The sequence below is a fragment of the Ipomoea nil genome, unplaced genomic scaffold, assembly GCF_001879475.1.
Source record: "Ipomoea nil cultivar Tokyo-kokei standard unplaced genomic scaffold, Asagao_1.1 scaffold3321, whole genome shotgun sequence".
Classification (NCBI taxonomy): domain Eukaryota; kingdom Viridiplantae; phylum Streptophyta; class Magnoliopsida; order Solanales; family Convolvulaceae; genus Ipomoea; species Ipomoea nil.
The window spans coordinates 4823810-4835806 of NW_017619749.1; the positions used below are offsets into that span (position 1 = coordinate 4823810).

The 11997-nt window shown below is 32.8% G+C and overlaps 2 protein-coding genes across 2 annotated transcripts; both read right to left on the reverse strand.

Annotated features, from left to right (window-relative positions):
• Window positions 1-703: 703 nt before the first annotated feature.
• LOC109170661 (SKP1-interacting partner 15) lies at window positions 704-2304 on the reverse strand. Its single transcript, XM_019319861.1, has one exon. It carries the CDS (start codon window positions 2165-2167, stop codon window positions 1034-1036), a length of 1134 nt encoding a protein of 377 aa, XP_019175406.1. The 5' UTR covers window positions 2168-2304; the 3' UTR covers window positions 704-1033.
• A 1330-nt stretch (window positions 2305-3634) lies between these two features.
• LOC109170654 (transcription factor VIP1) lies at window positions 3635-6818 on the reverse strand. Its single transcript, XM_019319853.1, has 4 exons — window positions 6159-6818; window positions 5123-5255; window positions 4415-4499; window positions 3635-4122 (listed from the first exon to the last, which is right to left on the reverse strand). Exons 1-4 carry the CDS (start codon window positions 6710-6712, stop codon window positions 3860-3862), a joined length of 1035 nt encoding a protein of 344 aa, XP_019175398.1. The 5' UTR covers window positions 6713-6818; the 3' UTR covers window positions 3635-3859.
• Window positions 6819-11997: the final 5179 nt, after the last annotated feature.

Sequence of the window (11997 nt, forward strand, 5' to 3'; positions counted from 1 at the left end):
ACACATAATTGAAGAACTCAGACTGCTTGGTTAGTATCTAGAAGGAAGTGTTTTTTCGAGATAATTGATATGAAGAGGAATGTTATGCACTGCATACTACATTCACATATCTATCAATGGTTGAAGTTCTATTAGCAACTTGTGTCAACAACTCATCCAAATTACAAGCACAGAATGCAAGAGCTCAGTCAAGTATCCAGATGAAAGTGTTTTTCTCTAGATTACTGATATATTTAATAGGAGCACTACTAACCAATCTCTCTTTCGGGAAACTACTAGAAAGAGATTAAACCAAACATTCATTAGCACAGAGAAGAGAGAACATTACTAATGAATAACTTGTGCGAACTATAAGCTAAAAGGAGCAAACCTATGATGTTTGCTCAGAATTCTAACGAGAAGCAACTAGCTTCAAGGTAAGAGTTGATCAAAATATGACTGTTGAGGCCAAACTGCCAAAGTCTACAAGTGCATTTATTAGAGAAACATTGCTCCTAATTTTGCAAGGAATGAAGGGATTATAGAAGAACAGTTAACTTGGAGAATGCTACAAGACTCGGTGCAATGTAGCTTTTCCATTCAACTTAGGGAGAAACAACCTAATATAGAGAATATTTATTGAAAGAGCTCATAAAATCATCAAAACCATAGGGAGTACAAAATCATCAAAAGTTTGACAGATTAAAGTATTAAACACAGAACAAAAGAGAGCAAATTAAATGTATATAAAGCAGATTACATGTGTTTACAGTTGTAAAAATAACATAATTAAAGTATGTAAAATTCTCAATTGTCATTTGGAATGGATTCAAAAAACAAAGACATAATAATACAACAACATTTAGCCTTATCTAAAATCTGCTTCAGAAGGACCAAGAAGGCCTCTGCCCCATTACAGTGATATAATAAAGTTTTCATCTTTCATCATTGTTATCACACCAAAACCAATATATGATTACTAGTTAAAACAGAAAATTTTTTGAAAAAAATTACCATTTAAGCAAGCAAATGGTGGGTGTTTCCACCTCCTGCTCTATGGCAAAGCGGTAAGCCGAGCTTGGAACATGAAGCCTCTATAAAGTCCATCACCATTGCCTGGAACTCCAGTGATCCACCGCCAATCTGCTTCTCCATTCTCACGTTCCTCCCAAAGAGCTAATCTTCCCACTCTCTTCCCTGAGAAACAAACTCTGCTTCCTCCACCAAATACCTTGAACTTTGTAGAATCCTGGAAATGCTTAAACATTTCAGGCGGCATTCGCCCGGCCTCTTCCCATTCCAAGCTCTCCAAATCCAACCTCAGAATCAAAATGGTGGAACAAGAGCTGTGCAATGAGTAAGAAATCTTCAATCCCCCAATCATTAACACCTTATTCTTGTCGCCCACTAACAAACGAGGTCGTTTCAGGATGTCGAAAATATCCCCCCATTCATGCTTCTCTAGGCGAGTCCATTGCTGGGTCAACTGCAAATCCTTAATTGTTGACTTGAACAGCTTCCACTGAGATCGCCACGGAGATCCCACATCGCAGAGAGCAAGAATGGTGTCGGAGATCAAGACTGGGCTCCGCGGCTTGGACGGCAAGTTGGAGGAAAATTTCTGCCAGTTGTTGGGAGCGGATGCGGAACTGAAATAGATGGCGGCGAGCTCAGTGAGCACAAGGACTTGATTGGGCGAGCCGACGAGGACGGAGCCGTGGCGGCACCAAGCGGAGCCAAGCTGAGGCAGGACCTTGTAATCGCGGAGGAGAGGGTTACAGACGACGAGAGTCTTGGTATTGTGGTTGTGGGGTGGGTTCTGGGTAGGGTTTTCGGCCCAGAGGTAGAGGAGGCCGTGGGAGGAAGTAATTGGGTAGTGAGAGCGGAAGGGGAGGAAGGAGAGAGGGAAGCGGAACCAGTGGTTGAGGGATGTGTCGAAAACGTGGAGGGAAGGGGAGGAAGATCCGCCGCCGGCGCCGCCGTGAGAGTGGCGGTGGGAGGGGCGGAGTGCGAGGAGGGAGAGAGGCGGCTGGTGGGCGGCGATTAGGTGGAGGAAAGGCGGAGAAGACAGAGATGCGTTGAAGGCTTTGCAGACACATCTGGAAATGAAGATATCGCGAAGCGGTAGGTGGGTGAAGATCTGATGAAAGGTGTCTTGAGGTAGCCGATTCAGCGGAGAGGAATCCATAGTGATGATAGTGGGGGCCCTCCGGCCGACGGGATTTCGGTATTTTCCGACGGATGAGAGAATTTGAAAGCGGGGTGGCGTTGGGTCTCAGGAAGGAGAATGCTCATGTGCTGCTACTGCTACTTATCGTTGACTGACTGTTTTTCGCGTACAGTCTGTAATTGCCTAATTGCTAATTTCTACTTCCACCACTCACCATACCATATACAAAAATAACCGTATTTAACTCCTACTAGGCGACAAAACTATATAATCTTAGTTTTAGTTGTGTTTTTTTTTTTCCTCCCCCAGTCCAACAAACCATATAGGAGGATGTAAATAGGAGATGATTTCAGTGAATTTATTTAAAACAATAAGTAGAATAATGTTCAAATGGCATGTAGTGACCTCTCTCATATGGAAGGTCAGATTAAACCTCAGTGGAGACGTTGTTGACTTTGTGCGTTTCATTAGATTGAGAAAGTATGTTTGAACATATATTACAATGTAATAGAGTCATTAGCATTCAAAAAAATAAACTACCAAATTATACATAAATTAAGTTATTCAACTTAAAAATTGTAATTGAGTCTTTGAATAATGCAAAGATATATAATTAAATCAAAATTTACATTTTCTATTGGGAGATTTTTTAAATTTTAAAACTAATAATAATAATAATAATAATAATAATAATAATAATAATAATAATATTATTATTATTATTATTATTATTATTATTATTATTATTATTATTATTATTATTATCTAAAAATACTATTTTAATAAAGGTAACCATCACATTAGTCAAGACCAGTAGAACAAGTCAATTTTGTTTAATTGCACAATTTTGTATTTTTCATAATTCAATTGTATTTTTACTTTTTTTTTTTGTATTTTTCAGAATTCAATTGTAGTTTTTTTTTTTAATTGGATGTTACAATTATATTTCTAAGTGCAATTCAAGTATTCAACAGTCTATTTGAACATTATTTCTAATCATTATTATTTCCGTATTTTATTTTATATTACATAGATAAATTAAGGTGATTGCTTGATTTAATTAATGTGTTTTTGTGGGATGTTAAAATAACATTTTTTTTTGGATGACAAGAGCAACACCCAACCACTATTAAGAATATCCATTGGATAACCCCGATAGTGTTTGACAATAATCAAACTTGTGATCATAGCTTGTAAACTTATAATAAGAAAATTATGTTCTACCCACTTGGTTACTTCTTTCAGAATTTCAATTACAATAATGTCAATATTAATTTTCCGTTAATAAATTTATCTACTTAAGGCTGAATATATGGTTAAGGCAGATGTATGTATTTTTAAGACAATGAGTAGGCCAAATATTTCACGCCATTCTCCAAAACCACACTCATATGGAGTTATAGCTGAAATGCTGAATAAATGTGAAAGGGAGGGAAACCTGCCTCAGGCTCAGGACATGCAAGGTAAATACTAAATACTATGTGCACCAACTAAAACCAAAGTCTACAGTAAAGAATGTATCATAATGGCTGTTAATTTATATCTGTTGTTTTTACAATCTCTATTCTTAACATCAATATTCAATACAACAACTAGTATAGGTAACAGAGAGGATTGATTAGAACAGGACTCTTCCAAGCCCTTCACAAACATATACAATGCCTATCCTAAGTAAATTACTTGTCGCCTGGTCTCGTCTTTCATATGTGCTTATCCAGCTCTCTGACTGAAATTTTGGAAGCTAGACATGGCGTGCCCACTCACACTTGGCCTACTTGCACTGGAATCAGGCCTGTGAAATTGCTGCTGCTGTATTTGTTGGTGATGGTGATCGCCATGGTGAACAAAGGCCTGTGGTTGTGGAGGGAGTCGAGGTTGTGGCCCTCGATTGAAGTTGTTTCCTCTAGTGCCTTGAATTTCCCCAGCTTCAAGCTTAAGCCGGTGCAATTCATCCCTCAGAGTTTCATTCAGAGCTGACATCCACACACAAACACACAAATATATCAATTTTTCATAATAACATTTAATCGCCAGGAGGGGGATTGAATAAATTGGCACCATGGAAGTGGATTTGAAGGGCACAAGAAGCCTTTAGAATATCACGTGATGCAATCATGGACTAAGTCACTATTCCAGAGATTTGTCATGATGTACATAGGCAAACCCCCAACCTTGGGGGAATGGGATTGGGGGCTCCATGTGTGCAGTTAACTACTATTGAATCAAGTCAATGAAAACTGACATAGTAGTTAAGAGTAGGAATACCATCTCTTAGATGTGCTTGCTGTTCCAAAGCTTGTAAACGCAATTTGAGTTCTTTGTTCTCAGCAGTCAGTCCAGAAGTGTCTCTCTGCACCACCAGTTGAAACATCAAAATAAAGTATTTGTCTTAGGACAGTCTTAACTATTCTAGCCTAAACTCAATTTACGAATTCTCTAAGCTATAAATAATTTTATCTAACTTCTCTCTTCAATACCATTGTTTAGAACTAGTGAGCTAATTTAATGTAGTTTTACTTTAAGGATAAAAAGTCCAGGTTCATGAGACCACTGCTGCTTGTACCGTGCCTACCATAGATATCTAAGGTAGACAAACTCAAAAGCCGTTTGGTCCATGCTTGAAGTTCATACAAATATGAAAGGTCATTTCAATAGATTTTTTAATAATTATATAGAGACTTGGAAAATCACCAGCCCATATAAAAACCAAGAGAAAAGAGATACAGAAAAATCACAGATAACAATACATGAAGCCTTTTACTCCATGTTATGCTGTAATAACTAGTAGGCTCATAGCAAGGAAATAAATTATCATAGAAATCTAATCCAGATTAAGCTGTAATTGAATAGAACATGTAAATAAACATACATACATATCAATGATATTATACAGTCCAAGGCTATCAGCCTATCACCGACTTCAGGGATGGTACATAACTATATATAGAGTATAAGGTATGTCTAAAATTATACCTGAAGCAGTGTAATTTGTGCAGAAAGAGTAGTTGCTTCAGTCTGTAGGGTCTGGACTTTCTTCTCCAGCTCACCGGTGTAACGAACTTTGCGCTCCTTAGAGCGAGCTGCAGATTGTCTATTTGCAAGAATCCTACATAATGCATAGAAAGTTAAATCAGTTGGGGGTACATAGTACATAAATCTATTAATTCACTTTATTCTTTATTGGTTCGACCAGCAGACTATATTTCCATTTTACTTCTTAATTCCTAAAATTTTGTATAACAAAGAATGTAGCTTAAATTTTTCAATTGGCATACTACAGTATACTTATTTCTTTCCAATCCGAAGTTTGTATTTTTAAAACCCAACAAATTTAATCCTAAATACGAATACATGACATTATTAAGTCATCACATTGTTATCATTTCCATTAGTAATCCTCCTTATCTTTCTTAAATCCTCGTTCCAGCGAGTCTGATTCCAGTTAAATCTTTTAGCACAACTTAATCATTAATTCATCACATTGTAATTGTGTATATTAGTAATCCACCTTATCATTCTTAAATCTTAATCCCTCATTTCCTGATTATCTGGTTCCCGATTAAATCTTTTAGCACTAAATCACTTCATATTCAACATACATATTGTAGTTTCACCAGTCACCATCTTCAATCTCTCTTTCAGTATTTCCTACCCTTTGCTCAAAGGATATTTTAACATATTTACTAAATAGTATGCCATATATCTTTGCAAAAGTTATTCTAATGGGAAAATATTCCTTATTTAGACTAGGCAAAAGATTTTATTGGCAGGAATGCAGATTCTATGTTCACATTAAAAATATGTTGCTAAACTTGCCCATAACACCTAACTGCAACTACCTTTTCGGCCACTCTCCCACTAAATTCATGGGAACTTCAAAGAACGAAGGGCCAAAAAATAGCCAGTTCATTTCTAATTCAATCCAATTCAACAAACCAAACGAATGAGAAATTTGTAATTAGTGAAAATAAGTTGCAAAATAAATAAATAAACACCTAAAAGAATTAACCTTTTAGCTCTCTTGGGGTCAATCAAGGCAAGCTCGGCAAGTCTATCAGCTCCCGTCGCCTTTCTGGCAGAGATAGAGTCGATCTCAAATGTCGTTGGGAAAGACCCATCCATAGAATTGCTATGTCTATGGCGTGGGCCCGAGCCCAGCACCTTCTTCTCCGTCAAGGTCGGAGTCGCGGCGTCAGCAGCTGACGAAGCACCAAACTCGAGTCCATCGAAGAAATCAGAGTCAACAGAGAGACTCCGGAAGTGGGCATGTGATTTGGGGTTGAAACCCGGCCCAGTTGAGGAAGAGTCGGCCGAGTTGGCTGGCTGCACAGAGGTGTCAGAAGACTGGGGGAGGGGAGGAGCGGCGGGGTTGTCGAAGTTGAAGTCGGAAACTACGCCGTCGATGAGCATGTCGTCATCAAAGTCCGGAAAGCGGAAGAAGGTCTCGGACTGGACCCGACGGTGTCGGGTCCCGCGTGTTGGAGTGTCGGGCATCTGGTCAAGGTCGGCCCGGGCGGCTATGTACGGTGCAGAAAAGGGTTTTCCGGCGAAATTAGGGTCCATTATCAGCACTTATTTGGGGGGGCTCGTGCTCGTCCAATTCACAAAATGGAAATTGGAAAGTGGAAACACTATTCACTGAGTGAGCTGTTATAACGTGGACCTAAGCTCAAGTGCTTAACTTTCTTGGTTGATTTTAGTCCATTATATAATATACTAGTTACCATATGCAAATTAGGCAAATAGTCTAATACCTTATGCGTAATTTTAAATTAATGTTTAATAATTTATCAAAGTATTATTCGATATTTTGGCGTATATTAATGTAAGATTATTAATTTTTTCATAAAAAAAATATTTCAATAATGTATAACTATGACATGTGTCATAAATGTTGGATTAACTGATGCAATAGCAATTTTATAGAGAAACATCCTCACTGTATAGTACTCTAAATATAGTTTTTGCAACACAAAATCCTATTAATTTGCGTGTTACATGCTTCATCTTGTTGAACTTCCATCCTAAATAAATTATTGATTTGATCTAGTCCCCTTGTGGGCTTCACTGCAATTTAGTATCTTGACGCAGTGCATGTTCAAAAACAGTAACATATCATCATTCTCTAAAAAAATAATGATAATAGATATATTTTTTCACTAATATTTTTCGTCCGTGCGATGCACGGAATGATTTTAATTTGTTAAAATATTTTAAGAATATTTGAATCGATATATAATTATATAAATTATTACATCGAATATTATATAATGCAATTGAAGAATTGAGTTGGATCGATTGTATTTTCTAATGTTATCATTGCTTGAATTCGATCAAATAATTTCTCAATTAATAGTCAATGTGTAGATGTACGCATCCGTAATTAATGTGTAGATGTACGCATCCGGTGCTGAAACTTTAGAGGTTTTCAATATCAGTGTTCAGTGAATTATATTTGAGGATCATATTTAATTTTGAGCAAATTATTAATATTCATTATCTTTTCCAATTGGTCAAATTTGTTTTCCATCTTTAAGCAAACTATTTTCCAGTAACATATATATACGGCTTTTTTAAAAATATTTTTAGTAACTTTACATTTTATAAAATATATAACTGAGATTAATATTTTTTCCATCCCGGCTATACCTTTTTTTGTTTTTTGTTTTTTTACATACTCGGCTAAACCTTATATTTACACAATTCTTATATTCTTAGTATAAAATAACATTTGGTGTAAAAATTATTAAAATTTCCATCTCGATTAATATTCATTCAATTTCGGCTAAATCTTATATTTCCATCTCGTATTTGCTAAACATTTTCCATATTTAATTATAAATTTTTCCTTATAAATTGCGGATACTAAACGACTCTATTCCATTTTATATATATATATATATATATATATATATATATATATATATATATATATCTTTACATAACCATATTTCAGCAACATATATATATATACAATTTTAATATTATGTTCATATACTGAGTCAATTTAGAAGCATTTTTCATTTTCAATCAATTATAAATAGTCATTTCCTATTTCAATTGGTCTAAATTTTGTGTCATTTTTATTCTTAGTCAATTATTTTTTTTAATACATATTAATTAATTAATTATTAATAACAGTTTTTTTTTTAATATTTTCACTAACTTTATATTTTATAAAATATATAACCGAGATTAATATTTCTTTCCATCTCGACAAAACGTTGAGATGCAAATTTCATTTTACAACCATTGCATCGCACAAATAACAAAAATCATGTCTGGAAATAAAATATATAAACAATATTACAAAATTATTATTTTAAACAAAGCAATAATACGAAAAAAATACATATAATACAATTTTTTTAAAAAAAAAAGTAATTAAAAATAAAACAATAATTAAAAACTATTGAAGATCAATTACAGACAAAAATAATATGAAAAAATACTTTTATAAAAAAATTCAACCTTTTTTTGCATCGGCTGAGTCGAAGCAACTATAACTGGTCTAGAGTGGCATCAACCGAGACAAATCCATAATAAATAATGTAAATGAAAAAAAATAATAACTTTTTTCACAGATATATAAATAGCTAGAAGATAAATTGTACATTTAATGCTTTGAAATATGCATATTAGTTTGAGCGGTTATTAAACTACAATGATTAAATTGATAAATCGGTGATGAGAGAGTCACTTACAAGGGAAAAGAGGGATGCAACGTAAAATGAAGACTTATAATTTTTTTAGTCATAACTCATTGTATGTATAGGTGAAAAAATATGACTTATATGAGAATTATAAATTTGTAAGATTTTTCAAAAGGAAAGTGTATTTATTTATTTAAGGTATTGCCATAATCAATTCATTATATTGATATTCCTAATCAAGTCATTATATTAATATCCTAATTAATTCATAATATTGATATTACTAAATCTATACAATAATATATTACAAAATATTTTATAAGTATAATTAAATAATTTGACAAATACAATAAGTTTTTACCATAATTAAATGATTTGACATACAATAAGTTTTTACCATAATTAAATAATTTGACTAATAAAATAAATTTAGACGGAAAAACATGTTTAAAACACAATTAAAAATAGTGCAAAAATCACTATTATATTTCAAATATATATTTAAAAAACTTATTTGTTAACACTTAATCTTTTTATTTTTTTAACTAACATTAATAAATTAACACAAGTGTAATTTCAACTTATTTTTATATCTCATATTTAAAACATTTTTGGATATGTTTAGTTTAAATTTAATAAATATAATTTGTACTTCTCAGTCGAATATATGTAAAAATTTTACATTTGATATCTGAACTAAATTTATATTTGTATATGACATAATTAAAAATGTATTTAAACGCCAACTACTATGTAGTATGATAGCATATATGTTACCATTCCAAATAGATGGTTTAGTTTATATATTAATAATAATAATAATAATAATATTATTATTATTATTATTATTATTGATATAATATGTAAAATATTTTTAGATACATTAATTTGAATGAAATGTCTATATATATTTGTTAAATTTGAAGTTCAATATATGTGAAATTTCAATGTCAGATATTCGAACAAAACTTGTATTACAATATAACATAACTACAAATATACGAATCAATATTCTATTGAGTTTAATCAAAATCTAATCTAAAACTTGATGTAAAGTTAAAGTTTTATTTACTTTCGGGTTTATCCCTCCTTTTGATCAAAACAAAAACTTACATGGCATTTGGTTGAATGTAATTGTATTGTAATTCAATGAATATCTCAATTACATTGTTTGCGTAGAGGAAATTGTAATTTTTTTCTTTTTTTGGTTGAATTGCAATTTAGTGTTTGTGGGAAAGAAAAAATAAAAGAAATAACAAAAGTATCATTGATGATTGTTATTATTATTATTACACAATGACATTTTAATTTTTATACCACTTTTTAATTCTCATTCCAAATAATTATATATTTCTTCATACTAAACAATGTAATTTAAATTTCTACATTATTCATATTTTATTCTTTTTACATTAAATTATAATTTCTTCTTCCCAACCAAACACCTCATTAATGCATCAACAAAACACACATGACAATACATTGTGGTACGATACACGATGGTATCAATAAGTAAATAACCTACCAACCTCAACATCTTAACATCCTGCGTTACATGCCACGTCATCACAAGAAGACATTATGACATTATGGTGGCTAGCTAATCCCCCGACCAGTTCCGCCCGATGAGACCACTCCAACTGCGACTATGTTGCCATGGTCTGCTAATCTACTTTTTCATACTGTAGTTTTTAGGATGTTGTTTAGCTCATTTTTGTCTGTTCATCCTTACATGTTTTCCATTTCTGCGACATCACTCACCTAATCTTTAATCAACTACAACAACTTGCAGCTTAAACAAAATACCAATCAAAAACTTAGAATGACACCTTTAATTTAAACTAGAGTTAATATCCAAAATGGTCCCTTAACTATGCCATAATTAATAATTTGGTCCTCAACTACCATTTTTACCCAATTAAGTCATCAACTATGTAACTTTTACTCAATTAAGTCCTCAACTATACAATTCTTACCCAATTTAGTCCTCAACTATACAATTCTTACCCAATTTAGTCCTCAACTATACAATTCTTACCCATTTAGTCCTCTGTATTAATTTGACTGTTTGTTGACTGTCAAAAGTCGGGATAAAATTATAATGTTACAAGATTTCTCCTTCCTCTACATTTAGCAGCGCCAAACCATGCAGCAATACACTCCGATCAGATTTCGATCGTCAAAAAATCGTTGGAAATCAAATTCATGGGTTATCCGATGCATAACCACTACTTCGATACTGACAGGTTTAGAACCCAACCGGAGCTTATTGCTACATGGTTTGGCGCTGCTAAATGAGGATGAAGGAGAAAACTTGTAAAATTACAACTTTATTTCTACTTTTGACAGTCAACAAACAGTCAAATTGACAAAGGACTAAACTGGGTAAAAATTGTATAGTTGAGGACTTAATTGTGTAAGAATGATAGTCGAGGACTAAATTGATAATTACGACATAGTCGAGGGACTATTTTGGGTATTAACTCTTCAAACTATAAAAAGAAAAGAGGCAAAAATTAGATCGAGGGTCGATGTTCATGTCTTCATTGCATTTTCATAGAGATAAAGGGAAAGTAATGAGTTTCCTCTTATTATTTATTTAATATAATTTAGACACGATAAAGTTTTAATACAAAATTACTATAATAGAATATTGACCAAATGGAATCAAATAGTTTCAATTAGTTATAAACTATTGCATAATATGACTGAGATCAGATGTGAATGTAGTTAATGAGCTATTTTTCTTTAAAAATGTTAATGATTTTTTTTTTTTTTTATAGTGAATTACTCCGCATAATATATTGGTCATGACGATAGTTTGTAAGTGGGTTGACATGATAATCAATGTTAGTGGACGTGTTCAATCAAGCTAACATTGCATTGATATAATTAAATAGCTATGATGACATAGTTCCATATCGTGATGAGCGTTATTATATTATATTAGATAATAAGACTCATGCAAGTATGCAACATAACAAGTTGGATTAACTAGCTAGCAATTCTCCCAATATCCATAAGCCACTTAGTAATTCATTGTTTTGGTTTACTACAATAAATGAAATTATAATCGATCACTTATATATTGATATAAACAATAGTGTGAAGTTATATTTATTTACGTAGTATTATTTATTTCATATTATTGATATACAATGGGTATTTACTAATTTTGATGATGATTGATTATTA